The sequence below is a fragment of the Tripterygium wilfordii genome, chromosome 10 (assembly GCF_013401445.1).
Source record: "Tripterygium wilfordii isolate XIE 37 chromosome 10, ASM1340144v1, whole genome shotgun sequence".
NCBI classification, from domain to species: domain Eukaryota; kingdom Viridiplantae; phylum Streptophyta; class Magnoliopsida; order Celastrales; family Celastraceae; genus Tripterygium; species Tripterygium wilfordii.
In genome coordinates, this window is record NC_052241.1 from 2,656,644 (window position 1) to 2,675,800 (window position 19,157).

A 19,157-nucleotide genomic window follows, 5' to 3' on the forward strand; every position below is an offset into this window, starting at 1 on the left:
CTCTTGAAACACAAATAAATCTAACTAACGACAAAACTGCGACCTCAATATTCACTTGAAAACACTAAAACCTTGATCGGAATACCCAGATCGGCAATTTCCATTCTTAATTCACATAAATCCGATTGCAAGTAAGTGCATATATATTTGGTCGAGCAATATGTTTGGTCGAGTATAAAGAAATTATTTGGTCGAGCGATATATGTTTTAGTAGAGTATATGTTTTTGGTCGAGTATTATTTTTTTGGTCAAGCGATACATGTTTTAGTCGAGTATATGTTTTTGGTTGAGCAACAGTTGAATTATCTGGTCAAGTATCATTTGTTTGGTCGCGCAATATGTTTGTTGGGTCGAGCAATACATGTTTTAGTCGACCATTAATACTATTTGGTCGAGCATTTTTGTAAGTGGTCGAGCAAACAGGTGAATTATCTGGTCGATCATTAATTTGCTTGGTCGAGTATAATGATATTATTTGGTCGAGCAATATGTTTTTTTGGTAAGCCATTATAAACCTAAGATAAAAAATAAGTGAAATAAATATAATTAACAATGCTCGACCAGTGAATATGAATGCTCGACCAGTGAATTGAAATGCTCGACCAGTGTATTGAAATGCTCAACCAGTATTTTGAAATGCTTGACCACATAATAGATATGCTTAACCCCCATAACAATAAATCTCGACCAGAAAAACCCTAAACTCGACCACAGACCCTTAAAATGCCCGACGAAAGACTCAAACATTCGACTACGTCGAAAACTTCGTTTTTAACTGTGCGAAATTGTTTAGCAAATGAGCAAATACATGCAGTAATATTCAACCCAGTAAAATGGGCAAGTAAACGCAAACAAATTATCCACAATCATTATGGAGAATCTTACCTTAGAGTATTGAGAACTGTTGATGGAATGCAAACCGTTATAGTTGTTGTGGAGAATCAATGAAAACTGTGTTTGAAGGAGTAAAGGGATTCCGGGAAACGATTTCGAAGGAGGGAGGGAAGGAAAGTTAGAGTTATTTTGGTCCTTATTAATATAAATTAGGTCATTTTACCTTCTTTTTTTTTTACAAATCGGGTCATTTTTACGTTTTTGTTATTGGAGTGGGTCATTTTTGCCAATTTCCCGTAAAAAAAAGTTTTCTGTTGACAAAATGAAATTGTGGATACGATTTCTTGTTTTCTATTCTTAAACAAACAAACTTTGGACCAGTCAAAATTCTTGGGGATCAAGCACTTCAGGCCCGTCATCTCTAGCTAGCTATTGCTTGTATAACAAGCTTTTGATTGGAATGAACCATTTGTATTACAAGCATCAGCATGAACACTATAAGAACAATCACAATGATATAAATTTGTTAGGGTCAACAAAATGTATTGGAAATGTGTTTTGTTGACGTGGTTGGGTCAACAAAATATATTGATACAATGGTATAAATTTACTAGTTTGATTTTTAGTGTAATTGAGGTGGTATCCTGTATTGATTTTTGATGTAGTTGTTAGTGTGAATTAAGTGGGACTCATGTGTTGGAACCAACATGGAGGCCAATCATGTCTCATTCCAGCATTCCTACATCTTTGGCCCAACAAAATAGAGACAACAAATTTGCAGTACCATTGTACACATATATTCCCATGTTGGGCTAACAAAATACTTTTTTGTTCATCCATTGACCAACAAAGTGATATTGTTATGGTTGCTCTAATCCTGACCCTTTTGTGTATGATAAAAAAGAGTCAAAAATTTGGCTGTACTCGAACAAAGTTGGTCTTTTTTCGGATAATTTTGGTAAGAGTTTATGTTAATAAGTCAGATACATAAGAATACAACGATTTCTAAAAAAAAAAATTGGAATTATTCAATTCTATCCATGATCAAATATTCATTTTTTTTGTCAAAAAATAAAAAGATAGGAACGGGTCAACCGGGTCGCAAATAATCCGCATAGGCGCGTGGAGATTTCGGAGCGGGTAATTGTCAGAATTCCACGTTGCTTCGTTGGTGCGTGGGCTGGATTCTTCTCAAAATTTTAAGATGTACCTGGGTGTTTTGTTTCAACAAAATAATAATTAAAAATTTTGCTGAAAATACAGCACCCGCGCACGCAAATAAAGGCCCCCTGTATCTCTGTAACCAATATCCGCACTTTAAAAAGCCGGGGGCCACCTCTATTTAGACGATTATTGCTTCTTTCTTTGCAGTTGTAACCCTATTCAACTTGTATAAAACCTATAAACATCCTTCATTACATTCAAATAGACTGTACACTAAAGCTGTCATGGTGTGGGAGTGCTGGCTGTTGCCAACGTGTGTGTATTTATATTCCAAAAATGTTAGCTTGGGCTAGGTTTTAAAAACAATTAAACAAATTACACAAGGCATTAATATGAATCGATGACATGTCTCTATGATCTTATATCAAACATCAAAGTCTAATTATCTAAAATCCCATACTAGCTTCCAAATATACAAGCCCATTCCAGAATTATTGACTGTGATAGGAAAACCTATCTAGAATAGTACTCTCTCACAAACTATACTTATACAAATGTATCTCAAATTACACAAACATATATGGGTTTGAACCAAAATTCATTTCTATATATGTATCTTCTGTACAACATCTATCTCTGGACGTCTAATGACCTAATAGTAATTATCTAGAGGTGTATACCATGCAGTATTCTACGTACGATACAACCATATAAAACAAAATTAAGAAAGATATATTCTTGGCAATCCTAAGCAACGTATATGCGTCAATATATAAGCAAAAGGAGAAATGAATTATCTGAAAAAATGAGTCTTCATAAGATCCAAATATATATCGGCATGAATCATCGTCTCTTGTTGTGCAAGGGGTTGGATCCAGTCGGAACCCTTCGCTTCGACTCAAACTCTCCCGATGAGGAAGCAGTAGTACGGCTAACTGACGGAGGATGAAAGATTTGTTGCGGATTCGCCGAGGAATGGCTGGGAAAGCTTGTCCGGATCGCTCGAGTGGTACTTGCAGTACTAAAGAAAAGGAGAAGCGCTACAAAGAAGAAGCAAAGATGAAAGCGATCCATATTTCAAGGAATGTCGAGAGAGAGAGAGAGAGAGAGAGAGCAGAATTGAAAGACAAAGTTATATGGCCTAGCTGGTTGGTTATTAATTATATATGGATGTGGACGTAGTAGAGGTGGTTGGTCCATCTCTTAAGTCGTAGTTAAGTAAAAAATGGCGGTGTTGTTAGTCGTCAAAACAAAATTATACATGGTGCACGAAATCGTGCGTCAAACTTGGAGGGAAAGGGAAGCAAGGGGACTAGTTAGTATATTGACTAAAATGCCCATACTTACCAGGCTGAAATTGATACATATAGTAATGTAAAACTGTAATTAAACTGTTCTTTCTCGGATACACTTTTAATTCAAGTAGTCAAAGGATCTAATGCCGACGCACTGAAGTGAGAAGCTCGTAGTATGAACGCGGACTCTTGATCGATATAGCGAGAGAGAGAGAGAGAGACAGATAACACGTGGGAAGCGATGATTGCACTGTTACCAAGAACAGTGAGCCCCAATAGGCCAATATAGAAGAGAAAGTCCAACTATTAATTTATGGGTAATGTTGACGGATATTTTAATGACACTTGTTAATAATGGACTATAACATATCACAGTATATCATGTGTAATGAACATTTTTTCATCTTTTTTTTTAATTTAAAATAAAATACATGTCTTTTGACTCCTTTCCAAGTTTCAATATATTTTTTTTCCTATCATTCTTATCTACTGTCCTAAATGCGCTCGTTAATATTTTCCTTGATGAGCAAGATCAATTGTTTTGACTTATAATGTCATACATCGCTTGGATAACATGATGTGGATGATTTCTACCCATGTCTATATCACTTGGTGAGATTTTTTTTCTTTGGCCCAAATATCATTAAGTGAGAGTGTGAGACTAATCAATTCGTTTCCTTTTAGTTTCCTGTTGTTTTGTTGAATAAGGACTGCGGACGGATCATGGTCTTCTCTACAAAATTCCGTTTGGGAGATGGTATTACTTCAACAACGATGTATAACCAGAGATCTCTTAGCACGTTTTGAGTTCCAAACTCCAAGATCAAGTATGAATAGTCATGATTTCAGTGGAGTTAGATTTAGATTTAAATCTTGATATACTTCCAGATATATTTGGAGGAGTTTTCAAACGATCATATTTGCTTTGTTCATGTTTGTTTTTTTAATCCGGCGAAGTTCAGTGTAATACGGTATCATTCGTTTTCCGACGATATTTGGTGGAATAGGTGTCGTTGGGTGTCCTACGACGATCGATTTTTTGTGTGTTTTTCTGTATTTCTTTTTAGTTCTCTTAGTTGTAATTCCATCTTTAATGGTGGCTTTGAGTGCCTTATTGACGTCCTCTTTTCCATAGTTGGGTTAATGAATCTACTTTCGGTCTCCATAACCTTTTAGCAAAAAAAAAGAAGAAAAAAAAAATCGTGTGAATCTGATATATTCACGAGAACTAATAAATTTAAACTGAACAATATTATTGATGTGAGTAGAGTTGAGATTCTCAATACCAATTATAAAATTAATTTTTTATTAAAAAAATTTATTTATTTAATAGTTGGATTAAGTAAGTCCAGATTATGATGGCAAAGTTGAGGACTTTGTCTAGTCTTTAAATCATGATGTGATGTTGAAATATGGTAACATTAATGTATCAAAAGAGGATCAAAATGTTGATCTTTTTTTAAGTGCGCAGACAACAAAATTGTAATCCCACTTTTGATTAAAGTTAATTTGGGCGACCGTTGTAGATTGTTTAAGAGGGTAGATTCTTTTTCCATTTTCACTTATGCATAAAGTGTAAAGAAGAAGCCATTTTAAAATATTACAGAGTGAGAGGAATTCTCTCATGAGGGCTTAACTTTTAGAGATCAAAACATTTGTTAAAATATTTGAAAAAAATATATTTGTATTTTGGTATTTTGATCGGTCTTACGAATCCAACGACATATTTTTTGTTTGAAACAAAAATCAAATTCAACATGAAAATTACATGATAATTTTGAATCGTTGAACTCACTTTCGAACCTCATTTTAGGAACTCACTTTAGGACCTTAGCACAGCATTCATATATATATATATATATATATATATATGCGCTCGCTGACAAACTAAAACTATTGAAAATCAATGGGAATTGGTTAACAATTCAAAACACAACAGCCAATATATAAGACAACGTGACCTAGATTAGGGATACGAATTCTAATTATATATTTTATCCAATAAGAGGCTTACAAAAAGTCAATATTATCTTATATATGTATATAATTTTCATATAGGATCTTAAAATGTGGACTACTTTTGAAGAGTGTTGATAAATAAAATGGCAAGTGGGGTATACTGTTTTAGATCACGCATGTTTCAAATCAACGGTGAAAACATAAATCTGATTTTGAATCCTTATTTCAAATTCGCATGAGTGAATTTCTCTATATACGTGTAACAAGTTGCACAAGTCAATTTTTTTTAGATTTAAATAGAACATCATGTGTCACGACTTTGAAAGATATATATATTTTCATTCTTCAAATTACATTATTAGTTACCACCGACTCCTTGGAGCATAGTTTATGTACCGGAGTGAAAGGTGTCACATGCATTGGTTATACATATACTAACTTATAATTAATGTGAACATGGACCATTTCTAGTCCAATATATCAACTAAACAACTAGCAATTAATATGGATGTGTGTGTGTGCATCTATATATCAATTTATTTATATATATATAACTGAGGATCCACAAGGCTTCTCCTTAATTCTTGGTGCCACGTGGACGCTTCTACAAAAAAGCTTACACATTCTAATTAAACTTGATAAAAATGAATGATTGATAACTTGAATGATGAGAATTAATTTAAAAAAACAAAAATGTAAAGGACAAAAGAAAAAATTAAAATATATTGAAAAACTTTAAGACCCATAATGGGGATTTAATGTTTCATGGAAGTGGTTTGATGTTGTTTCAGCTTCACTAAGGTCATGTATTATTAATTATGAGAGTCTTTTGATGTTACTCAATTAATGAAATTCCTTGGTAGTATTTAGTTTGAAAACATTTTGTATGTTTTTGGCATTAATTATCATCATTTTGTGGGAATTTTTGTGTGTTTTTATCATTTTATGTGTTTTTGATGTATTTTGTGTGTTTTTGTAGTATTTAATTGATGTATTGTGCATGTTTAGAGTTTGGTCAGGTTTAGTAATATGTTTGGATTGCAATATACACAACATGAGAGGTTTTTCTCACGCTATACTGTTCTAATGTGTAAGTAAATTCAGCCCATTTGGTATTGAAACATGTAAGTGGTGATAGGAAAGCATGATAGAATTCAGTGAGTTGTTGAAGGTCAAAGTGATTATAGGCATAAATCTACCAGTCATACATAACATTTCAAAAATATAAATTCAAAAATCTTATTCTAAAAATATTAAGAATCTTATTCTAAAAATATAATTTCAAAAATAGTACTTATGCTACATTGTATTTCTCGATATTGAATGACACTTTATAGAGAATGTTGTACCAACCATACAATATTGTCTCATAAACATGCTTTGGTGACCTATAACACTTTGTAGATACTAACGACACAAATAAAAATTGATAAACTCTTAACATACTTATTTCTTATGAATCAAATTTCTTACACCCTATTAGAAATTTTTTTTCTTAGCAAACTAAAAAAAAGGTATTGTACATATTTTATCTTCATCTTCATCTCACAAACATCTCTATTTTCTACAATTAAAACTCTACTCTACTGCTCTTCATGTTAACAAAGTATTAAAAAATTCTTACACATCTCTATTTTCCTATCAAAATATGTGCCGCGCGAAGCGCGGACATGCAACTAGTATATATATATATATATATATATATATATATTAAATGATAATGTGTGTTTTTAGAACACTAGATAAGGATGAAAAATATGTATTGGAATCTAAAAAAGATATGTATGTTAAGTTTAAAAAATTAGGTGAGGAAGTGTTATTGTATGCTGTAGTGGATCTTTAACAAGTACCCTTAGGGTACACGTAATCAATACATATATGTGTGTGAAAAAATCTCTTATGAGATCCTAATGATATATTTTTTATTCGGAAAAAAAATTAAATTTAACATGAAAAGTGCATGATAATTCTTGATCATTGAATATAAAATAAAAGACATTTCATACACTTTTGAGGTTGCATTTGATTTTTATTTCGAACAAAAAATATATCGTTGGGTTTATAAAATCAATCAAAATACAAATATGTTTTTTCTAAATTTTAAAAAAATATTTTGAACTCTAAAATTATAATCTCATTTTAGAACATCATAGCAGAATATATATATATATATATATAGAAATTCTCACATAAGGGTCTAATGTAAGGGTGTAAAATAAGGGTCTATGTTTACACCATTGATTTGAAACATGTGAGACCTAAAGCAGTGGACCCCACTTGTCATCTCATTCATCCACACCATTAAAAAGTCACCCTTATTTTACACCCTTATATTAGACTCTTATGTGAGAAATATATATATAGACACACACATAAATTCTTACATAAGATCTATAGAAAGGGTGTAAAATAAGGGTTTATGTGTATCCAAAGTAGTGGGCGGTGGGCCCCACTTTGAAAGTTCTCATTCTACTAATCCACAATATTCACATCATTGAAGATCTATCATAATTAATCTAAATAAAGCCTCTCAATTAGTCGAAAAGAACAATCATATAGTTTAGTATATAAAACAAGAAAGAAACACATTTTGTCGACCTACGTCATGCTTGTTAGATCCATTTAATCAAATCTTATTACTTGCCATTAGGCAGTAGGCGCGACTTAATTATCTTCTGTCACTCTCAGAATAAAATAAACATAAACCCCCATAAATTGGGTCTCCAAGTGCTTCAGTTTCACTCGTGCTCTAGTTGGACAAACCGTACCATTAGTCATGATCATCTGTTGTTGAAATTATCATCCCAAATACATCAATAATATTGTCCCTTTTTAGCATGAGCCTACAAGAGTTTGTTCCTCCGGATCAACTAACTTAACGGTACTTGAGTCTAGAAAACGCATTGTTGAAATGAGAAGGATTGGGCTTTTTCTTATAAGTCACTCGGTTGGATTATGTCAGACTGATGTAAGACTATAGTCTTGACACTCCCCCACACTTGTGAGCTAAGTTATGATAAACCCAACAAATATAATACATGTCACGTCAAACTGGACTGAGACTTTACTCCGAGCCTCCGAGATCATATTAATATTCTCAGCTTAAACACAACCAACAATATTATCTTCTTTGGGTCTGAACCGGCAAAACTTTGTTTCTCTGGATTGTCTTACTCAACGGTACTAGAGCCTAGAAAACATGTTATTCAAGTGATAGTGACTAAACTTTACTTATTTTATCACTCGGTTGGGTTTTGTCAGATCGATGTGAGATTATATTATTGACATGATTGAAATCATAATTGATTAGTATTCCTCATTTTGAAGGACTTTAAAATATTTTTTTCACTTTCTCTCTAAATGATTTTTCCACAAATCATAATACACACCCACACACACACCTCATGTATGGAATTATGGATTAGCTTTTATTACTTTTTCTAATGAATTTAATATCCCAAAAACCCAAAAGGAAAGGTCTTATGCATAATTTGAATTTTGAAATACAAGCGATTAATTATTATATAGTAATAAATGGAAAGAAAAATCTTACTTATTATATAGATAGGAAAGTTGAGGATAATGATTAATTTGGGTCTAACATATCATTCTATACGCGATCAGATTTTTGACATTCTGTAACCCACCATACCAACCATTTCTCTTGCTATTCCAATTCATTTGTCCACTCTTGCCTCTTGGCGATTTTTATTTGATAACGCCACCACATAAAGGTGTCATTTGAATATTCGATATGAGTCATTGTCAGGTCCGCACTCACAAAAAAATTTCACCTGATTACAAAATAAGTTAGGTCAAATTCCAACTAGCGCGTGGCCGCATATTACTCCAAGTAAGAATCAAACTTATAATATTTCGAGTCCATAGATTTGACCCCAGAAAAATTCACTACTAAACTATTACCCAATGATATATTAACGACACCATAAACTCTTGGCCTCTTTATTACTACATGCATCATACACCTTTATTTTTGTTTCAATGTGAAAACTAATTATTGAGAGCATAATTTATTAACCATCTGTGGCAAAATCATTGGTTGTGGCCACAAAAACCCCATGTTAGTCTTTCAAGATATTTTAGTGGGAAAAAAATTTATAGTATAATATCTAATATAAGGGTGTAAAATAAAGGGTACATTTTAATGGTGTAGATGAATAAGATGATACGTGATGGGATTTCCCTATCAAAGTTTGTAACATAAAGGCATGACATTTGAGAAGAAGATTTGAAAGGCATCTTTTACTTTGATTAGCTTTTCTTCTTCTTTTTTTTAATTCGTAGGATTACTTGAATGAAAGTTTGAACAAGTGCCAAACACTTTGTATAAATGAATAAAAGATTGCACTTCTGTTCGCTTTCCTTTTCCCTCTTCCTTTCCATGCATGAGCGAAGCCGGATAGGGACTACAAGGAATTGGTCAAGTCAACCTATCAGCAAGACCAATACTTCTAAAATTCAAGGTTTTTAATGAAGAGGCGGTTAAATACACCATAATTTTTATTAAATATTATACTATAATTTTTTTTTAACTCTTGGACAATAATGTTGTTTTACAAAATGACTAAAAATATATTATTTTCAAAAGAATGTTTGACCTTAAATACAACCCTAAATTCCACTCAAACCTCATATAAAGTCTCGTAGAAATTAATCCTTGGTAGCATGAAGATGAAGCCAGTCTGGAGAGCTTCTTTACACATATTTGTCCTGGTGATGATGTCGTAAATAGGTCTGTCCTATCAGACGAATCAACCAAGTCAGATTGAGTTAGAACTGGTTATTCCCTTTCGAGCTGGTGAGTATCTTCCTCCAGCTATCTTGAATAGAGAACAAACATAAGCTACCGGTAGGGCCTCGAGGGTGTACTTGGGGGACCTCTCGGATTCTCAAGTTAGTATTGAATTAAACTTGGGATGATGACTCGTTTCTTGGAGCATTGCCTTTTGCTCAGTAGGTAATTCGAGTGTTGAAGTTAGATTGTTTACCTGGCATTTGAGATCCCCTTTTTATATGAGCTAAAGTGTTCTAGGAGTCAGACTCTCTCTTATTAGTTCTCTTGAGGATTTATCGAGGGTTATTCCTATCCATATTCTTCTCCAAAGGGGAGTTGGATCCAGTTGGTATCTTATAGTGACACTGATTCCCTGTAGGTGTGCTTACCTCAGTCGGATAGGTTTAACCTACCTCGGTCGGATGGGGGCGAAACCCACCTTAGTTGGGTGGAAGCAATCTACATCGACCAGATAGTAGTTGACCTTCCTCGATTAGAGCCCAGGACGGTTGATCTTAAATACAATCCTAAATTCCACTCAAACCCCACATGAAGTCTCGTAGAAATCCTTGGCAGCATGAAGATCATGGAAACCAGTTTGGAGAGCTTCTTTACACATATGGCCCTGGTAATGTTCTCCGTCCATTTTGATAGAAACGTTAATCAGATTTTCAAATGCCCTATTTAAAAGGTAGACGCAAAACCTGAACACATGGATGATGTCTTTCTTGCACTGTGAATCAATCCCGTTAGTTGCTATTGCCATCGATCTACAAGACACACAAGAAATAGTAACCGCAAATTAAGCGGGATCAACTGTAAAATACAACAAACATATAAAATAAATTAGAGAGTGTAGAATTAATCAATTCAAGATTCATTATTTTATTTTTTTTGAAAGGCCCACAGGCCGCACACACTCTAAGCCATGCCCGAGGGGCATGAAGGCCACTACAACGGATGAAAAATTACTCACACACTCTAAGCCATGCCCGAGGGGCATGAAGGCCATTACAACGGATGAAAAATTACTCAAATCCCAAACCCCCTGGTGAGAATAGAACCCTAGACCTCAAGGTCGTGGGCAGATAACCTGACCAACCAGGCTATCTCCCATTCTCAAGATTCATTAGTTAATGACCTATTCCACACGTATAAGTACATTGGGTAATTTGTTCCTTTTTTTTTTTTTTTTGTCCAGCAATTTGTTCCTTGCTAGTTGGCCTAGAGGTTCAATTCAATACCCCACCACTAAATGACCTATCCCACACGTATCAGTACATTGGGTAATTTGTCCCTTACTGGTTGGTCTAGGAGTTCAATTCCCCATCACCCAAGAAGAAAGGGAAAAAAAATACAAGCAATTAATATTGGACAATTGAGCATGGTTGTGTTACGGACTAGGTGGTGCCACGGGCTAGCAAGCTACACGGTGCAGAGGGAGGACAGGTGGATCTTACATGGGCTGATTGGCTTGGTTGATTTAACTATTTAAGTGTGAATTCTTATTGGGCTTGTTCAAATATTTGGGCCTAATTTCAGCTTCGGACTTCAAAATTTTGGCTTGATTTGTTCTTTGATTTATAATTTGGGTTTTGGTTTTGTTATTATTATGGCCCATAGTTATAAAAAGCCCAAATGGTACTATAGTATGGAGTAGTCCATTGGATCATTTCGATTGGCCCATAACCAATAAGGATTAGACTGCTGACATCACCTGTCAAGCTTAATAGTTCGTTTTGAAGATCACGAAAAGCACTCGTTATCATCGCCATGGAGGACTCCGTTAGCTACATTAGGCATTATAGTTAGAGTTGCTAGGCAATTTTTAAAAAAGTAATAAAATGTCATTGTTAAATTCATGTACTAATGACACTACTCAAAGTAGCGTCAAATGTTATTTTACAAAGATTACGTTTAGTTGTCATAGAAAATGGTAATAATAATTGAAACGAGGACGGTAATAAGAATGAGAATGAGAATGACCACTATAATGTACATTTGGTTGCATAAGTGATCGTGATAGAAATAATGGATTACAATGTTTGGTATGTAAAATATATGTTAGAATGGAATGGAAATAAAGTATTTGTTGGCCGAAATACGTTTATACGTTTGTTTTTTATCTCTTCTTAAACAAATAAAATCGATTAATGTATTATTGAAATATTATATATTTTATTATTCTATTTATTTTTAAGACAATTTGGACCATTATTCTACAATATAAAATCTTAAAAAATATTTATAAAATGGTGCTTGGGCCAATTGGGCCAACAAAAACTTGAGAAACATGTAAAGAGGTGTATGCGTGGAAAGAAAAATATGGTACGCCACAAAAAAAACGCAATTTTGTTGGCCATACTTTTCACATTTTGACACAACAAATATGCACCATTGTGGTTTAGGGATTGTAGGCCCCAACAAACGAACAAAAATGCCAATATAGGGGCATGGCAATGTCCCTTCTTCCCAAGTTGGTCCAACAAAATTGAGCCATTAAAATGGCACCATTGTATACATCCATTCACATGCTACATGCGGAGCCAATAAAACACATTTTTTTGCCCACCCATGCCTCATTAAATGCTTTTGAAATCAACCAAACATTGAATTGGTAAAAAACTGATGTAATGAGTAATGATCATTACCATTCCTTTGTCAAATGACGTACCAAACGGAGAATGAGAGATAGTCTGGTTGGTCAAGTTGTCTGTCCAGAACCTTGAAGTCCAAGGTTCTATTCTCACCAGAGGGTTGAGATTTGAGTAAGTTTCATCCGTTGTAGTGACCTTCATATCCCTTGGGCATGACTTAACGTGTGTATGAACTATGGACCTTTAAAAAAAAATTTAAAAATGGTGCACCAAACATACTCTAAATAATTTATGATCAGCGTTATATTGCTATATATTTGTTCTCAAAATGTCATTTTCAAAAGAACTCAACGAAACACACGGATAGTCTGGTGCAATCAAAAGGCCTCAAGCAAAACATGGACTTTTTATCCCTAAAGAGTAAAGATAAAGGAGACACTTTTTGTCCATTTTTAGGATAAGGAGAGATCTTCCCCGTGCGATACACTACCATATGTGTTGGAACGTGGTGATGTATCCATTAATTATGAACACAAATGTATGGGGTTGGGGCTCCAATTTCGCACTTCAATTCTTTCCCAAAATTATGTTAAATTATGAATGAAAAAATGTATGATTAAGAATTTTAATCTTCATAATTTTATAATATAATAGATTTTGGAGGGGGATTCTAAATTCTAATTAAACCTTAAATCCTAAACTCTATACACTAAAAATTAATCTCTAAACCTTAAATACTAATTTATAACTCTTAAACTCTAATATGTCATTTAGAGTGTGTTTGGATTGAGGGATTTGGGGGGAAGGGAAGGGAAGGGAAGAGAATGGAAGGGAAAATACATTTCCCTCTCTCATGTTTGGATAGATAAAAAAAAAAAAGGAAAGAAAAGTAGTTTAATTTACTAATTTATCCTTATTTTTTATGTTTAAGTGTTATGTCCAAGGGTAAAATAGGTTTTAAACTTATAAGTAACTTAATTAGTAATCTATTCCCACCAAATGACTCCATTTTGGGAGGAAAGAATTTTGACAAAATTTTAATGAAATCTTCCTCTCAAATCCCCTCAAATCCCTTCCCTCAATTTTTTATAAACTATCCAAATAAGGGAATTGGAAGGAAACTCCCTTTCCCTTCTCTTCCCACCCCCTCCAAATCCCTCAATCCAAACACACTCTTAAAGAAAAATCATGATTCAACATGATTTTTGGGGGAGAATTGGAGCATTAAGATGAACATTATTTGTACCATATTTTTTTATTAAGTACACCCCACTCTAGTGTATTTTTAAAGGGTTAATAGGGTATACTTAATAAAAAAAATGGGGTGCAAATAATGTCATCTTTATTAAACACCCAACATGCCACATGATTGGGGGTTAAAATGGGAATAAGAGATTGGGGGATTGAATATTTTTCCTCTCCCAAATTAATGCTATCAACCACGGCATTCGTTGGGAGGAAGTCAAGTTTGAGAGTCCGAACCATTTTCCTGTCCAAAATTAATGTTATCAACTATCCCATTCCCATACTTGGGAAGCAAGTCAAGTTTACAACCAAAGCCAAAACTTAAATGAAAAATGGAGAATGAGAGCGAATCTTTTGATGTCAGGTTCCTGGTAAGGATGGGGTTGACTTGACTGGGTGTGGTACATGCATTACTGACCTGTCATCTAGTAATTTACGATTAAAAAAGAGATTAACAAAGAGAAAACAAAAACGTCAACGTTTAAAGTAGGAGCCCTTTTGAGTTTTGACTTTTGATTCTTCCTCGCGTCTCCCCTTGGTTTCTCCACGAAACCAACGGTTCCTCCGGTTTCTTAGACACCCGCTGAACGCTTTCTTTTTTGGCTTGACCAACTATGGTGTTGTTCGGGAGTATTGTTAACTGTTGTGAAGTATTGTGTGTTGCTATGAGTTATAAAACTGTGGTGCTATAAGGTGAGTTGGAACGCAAAAACTGTTTAACGTATCACTTTTAAAACTGTGGTGCTGTGCTGTGAGATGCGTTTGGTGTATCTAAATTACGTTTATATTAGATGACTAATAATATTAATATAAAATCACTTAACGTTTACATTGTACATTAATGTAAAATAAAATAATTGACCTAATTTGATTACGTGAGACAATTCAACATATATTAAATTGTTTGGGAGTGCTGTAAGATGAGATGAGGTGTTGCGAGGTAAAAAGTTATAGTGTTGTGAGGTGAAAGTGTTTGACGTGTCACAAAAAACTGTGGTGATATAAGATGAGGTGCGGCGCAACTAAACGAAGTGCAAACACATTGCCAAACCCACCATATATTTGGATAAAAAAAAGTGTATATGCGTTAAGGTAGTAATACACTATGATAAGTTTGAAGTTGAAGATATAGAGAGTTGTTTTCACTCCCAACATGATGCGGTTGAAATCATTTTCAATTTCAGTCTTTTTTTCCAATTTTGTTCTCAATCAATTTCATGATTCCATATATATTTTTACAAAAATAAATTTATCAAAAATTAATTGATATTAATGAAAATTATTTAATTTTATTATAATCTCGCAATATTATTTTTATTAACGTGTCAAACACTATTTTGTCATCGTAACTCACCACATCTCAACACGTTTCGGAAAAAACCCATCCTAATCCGTCTCACAAGAAATCCCATAAAAATATTTTAATATCAAATTCTCATCAACATATGGTAATCCGTCTCGCAAGAAATCCCATATAAATAACTTCAATTTCTTCTCCTTCTATATACATATCTGGTTTAACACTCATCGCAAACAACAAAAACTCCTCTCTCGTCAATACCATCGGTATTTCCTTTGCAACTCTGCAACAATGACCGCCATGGAGACTGCACGGCCGGAAGATCAAGAAGGGCTTGTTCTCCAAATGCAAGCTGTTCAATTAGGAGAACAGAGCGCGTCAAGGACTGAGTCAACTTGGGACGGCGACTCGCTGCTGCCGAACCTGGAAGAAGTGGAGGAGATTCTAGACTATCGGTTCCAGAACAAGTCCTTACTGGTGGAGGCTTTCACGGATTCCTCTTGGACTGATAATGACTTCTCTTACGAACGATTGGAGTACGTCGGTGACTGCGTTCTCAATTTGATTTTTACAAAGCAGCAGTTCTTTCAGTACCCGAAACTGATGCCGGGGGCACTGACCCGACTCCGGGCTGCCAACGTGGATACCGAGAAGTTAGCTCGCGTCGCTATCAAACACGGGCTGCACCGGTATTTGCGTCACAAGAAGCCCTTACTTGAGGAACAAGTAAGTCCATCATCATCAATAGTCGTTTTTGAGCTTCTCAATGTCGTTTTGGACACCATTTTTTTTTAAAATGTAATTTGTGCTACTTGCCGACAAAATCTTACATTGGATGATTCGTCTCTTGGGTATGATATTACTGAATTGTTTTCTTGTTATTAATATGATTCTGGTGACATCATATATATATACAAACAAATGTCCGAAAATGTTCGAAATTGGACCATTTGAGAATTGTTGCAAAATGATGTCAAAAGTGTCTTGAAATTCTCACCCGGAAATTGTTGCACCACCACCAGATATGGTGGTGCAAAATTGTGTATCAAACGGTGCCATGATGTCAAAAGTGTCTTGAAATTCTCACCCGAGAATTGTTGCACCACCACCACATATGGTGGTGCAAGATTGTGCATCAAACGGTGCCATGGGATGATTTGTGTCTCTAGTGTATGATATTACTCAATTGTTTTGTTTTTATTAATGTGATTCTGGTGACATGAAATGTATATACAGATTCGTGGGTTTTCAGAGGCAATCTTGGACTATCCTCTACATTCAAATGGGCTTGTTGATGTGCCGAAGTCCTTGGCAGATATAGTTGAATCAAGTATTGGTGCTGTTTTCATTGATAGTGATTCGCTCAGCACTGTTTGGAAGGTACGTATCTTTTGCTCCACCATGAGTAATTAACTAATTACTACTCTACTTCTGTGCTTTAATTTCTAGTTTTCTCTTGAATTAATGAAACCATTTTATGAGATTCTAATATGATTTAAGATAATCAAATAATGTGTACAGAATAATCATCAGTGGCAAACCTTCATCATTGCCTTTTATACTATCATTAGTGCTAAATTTGTTGGATTTTAAAGCAATTTGTCAATTTATAGGGCAATTTATTTTGCTCAAATTAGGAAAATGTGTACTGAATCAGTACTATATGGATATACTTCATCCCATTTGAAAAAAAAAAGAACATTTTTCAACGTGTATTAATTCTATTTGCAGTCTTGATTTTGATTTTTTGTTCTCGGATAAATTAAGATTAACGATACCATTATTAACATACTTAATCTATGGGCTACGTTTGCTTTTAAGGTTAAACAACACCTTTTTATAAACGTATTTCCATTTTCTGAACATATTTTTATTTTCTGTGTTGAGAATTATATTTCGAGATACTCTCAAACAAAATGATGATACCTATTGACATAAAACATTCCATCTAAAGGGTTGGTTTACTTGTTACAATTAATGACCATTTTGAACAGCTATTTGTGTTATTCCTAAATAACGATAAGTTACTATCATTTATGAATGTAATTCTATCTATGGAATGGGTTTTTACTTTTTTTAGTTAACCACCACCATTGATAGACCATATTTTCATTTGATGTCTTGATTGGTATTACAGGATGACGATTAATCGAATGTCATATATAGATATATTAAATTCTATTTTTCGGTGTCGGTTTTAAACACCATGTATATATGAACATATTTTCTATTTGCAGCAGTCTTGATTTTATCTTCAAGTCAGGTTAACGACAAACCACTTGTGAATATATTTTCATTTGCAGTCTTGATTTACTTTTGATCTACACTTTTCATATATGAAAAGCATTTTAGACATATTACCTATTTATAGTTTTGTTGCGATATGAAAAAAATCTTGTAGTAATGATGGAGTACTTAAGTGGGTTTTGTAAGATTATTTCAGTCCTATTTTTGATAGATATTTATTTGATATAGGTGTTTAAGAGTCTATTGGAGCCTATTATTGATATGGAGACACTCAAAATCCATCCAGTGACTGAACTATATGAAGTATGTCAGAAGAAAAAAATGAAGTTAAGATTTGTTGATTTGTGGAAGGAAGACATGAAATTTGATGTTTTCATAGATGATCAGCTTGTTGGGATAGGCGTCTATCAACCCAAGAAGGAAATTGCTCTTAACAGAGCTGCAAGAGATGCTTTGGACAACATTGACAGAATATTGGCCGAGAAAGATGGCTCCATCAGTTGATCTCTATATGTAAAACATCCACGCACAACCACATTTTTTTTTTGTATTCTTTGTCGAATATGAAAAATTCGTCCCCTGTAAAAACTATTGATCATCTATTTGATTTCTTGTTGTGTTTTCTTCCTGTTCATCTGGATATATCTATCATCTTGTTTAACTAGTTTCTTTTACACAGTTTTAATATCAATCAAAATTTTATTAATATTCACTACTAGCAAAATTCACTACTAGCGTTGACATAAGGTGTGTTTGATAAGGCATTTGGTGGGGCGGGCCCTCTTTCCCAGTCCACCCCACCAAACGGCTGAATAAGTTGGCTGGTACCGTCATTTTATCCTTAAAATAAACTCCCAATCAGGTGTGTTTGATGGGGCGTTTGGTGAGGTGAGCCCGCTTTCCCAGCCCGTCCCACCAAACGACTGAATAAGTTGACGGTACCTCCCGCTCCCTTAAAACAAGCTTCCAATGGGAGCTTGTACTTTGAATCAATCCCGTTAGTTATTACTGTGGGATACCATGAATCAATCCCGTTAGTTACTACTATGGAATACCACGAATAAAATAAATTAGAGAGTGTAGAATTAATCAATTCAAGATTCATTACATACCTATACGTGAACAATTTATAATGTTGCAAGATAAAAGGCCAAGAAAAGAGAGAAAAAGTTTAGCAAAAATATTAATGTAAGAAAAATTCATCACTTAAGATGTCATGGTATATTTGACCCGCGGTGTTGTATTTAACAAAAATGACGATATATATGGGTGTGCATGGTATAATAATAAATTTGTGACAACGTATTTATAAAAATATATTTTTTTTAAATTGATAGTGTGATGTGTGTGTATATATATATATATTATTTATTTTTTTTATCAAGCACACTAACACCGATCATACACCACACCATGACGACCAAAAAAATGATCTGGCGGATCATGACCACTATGCAACCAGCATTGGAACTCCGAAAGAAAATGCGTATTGTGATGTCTATAAACGTGGTGTATTTAACAAAAAAATAACAATGTATTTAATCGCCCCCTTAGTCAATGACCCATTCCACACGTATAAGTAGTTAAGTGCATTGGGTAGTTAATTTGTACCCTACTGGTTGGTCTAGGGGTTCAATCTCCCCACCACCCAGAGCCTTATCAACAAGAAGAAAGAAGAAAAATACAAGCAATTAATATTGGACAATTGAGCATGGTTGTGT

The 19,157-nt window shown here is 34.1% G+C and overlaps 1 protein-coding gene across 1 annotated transcript; it reads left to right on the forward strand.

The window, feature by feature from the left end:
* The first annotated feature begins 15,287 nt into the window (after window positions 1-15,287).
* On the forward strand, window positions 15,288-18,110 carry LOC120007109 (ribonuclease 3-like protein 3). The gene is made up of 3 exons (XM_038857291.1): window positions 15,288-15,915; window positions 16,426-16,569; window positions 17,665-18,110. Exons 1-3 carry the CDS (start codon window positions 15,481-15,483, stop codon window positions 17,938-17,940), a joined length of 855 nt encoding a protein of 284 aa, XP_038713219.1. The 5' UTR covers window positions 15,288-15,480; the 3' UTR covers window positions 17,941-18,110.
* The last annotated feature ends 1,047 nt before the right edge of the window (window positions 18,111-19,157 follow it).

Coding starts and splice junctions, on each gene's coding strand:
- LOC120007109 (XM_038857291.1), top strand. CDS start 15,481: ATGACCGCCATGGAGACTGCACGGCCGGAAGATCAAGAAGGGCTTGTT. Junction 15,916..16,425: donor AGCCCTTACTTGAGGAACAA/GTAAGTCCATCA, acceptor ATGTATATACAG/ATTCGTGGGTTTTCAGAGGC. Junction 16,570..17,664: donor CGCTCAGCACTGTTTGGAAG/GTACGTATCTTT, acceptor TATTTGATATAG/GTGTTTAAGAGTCTATTGGA.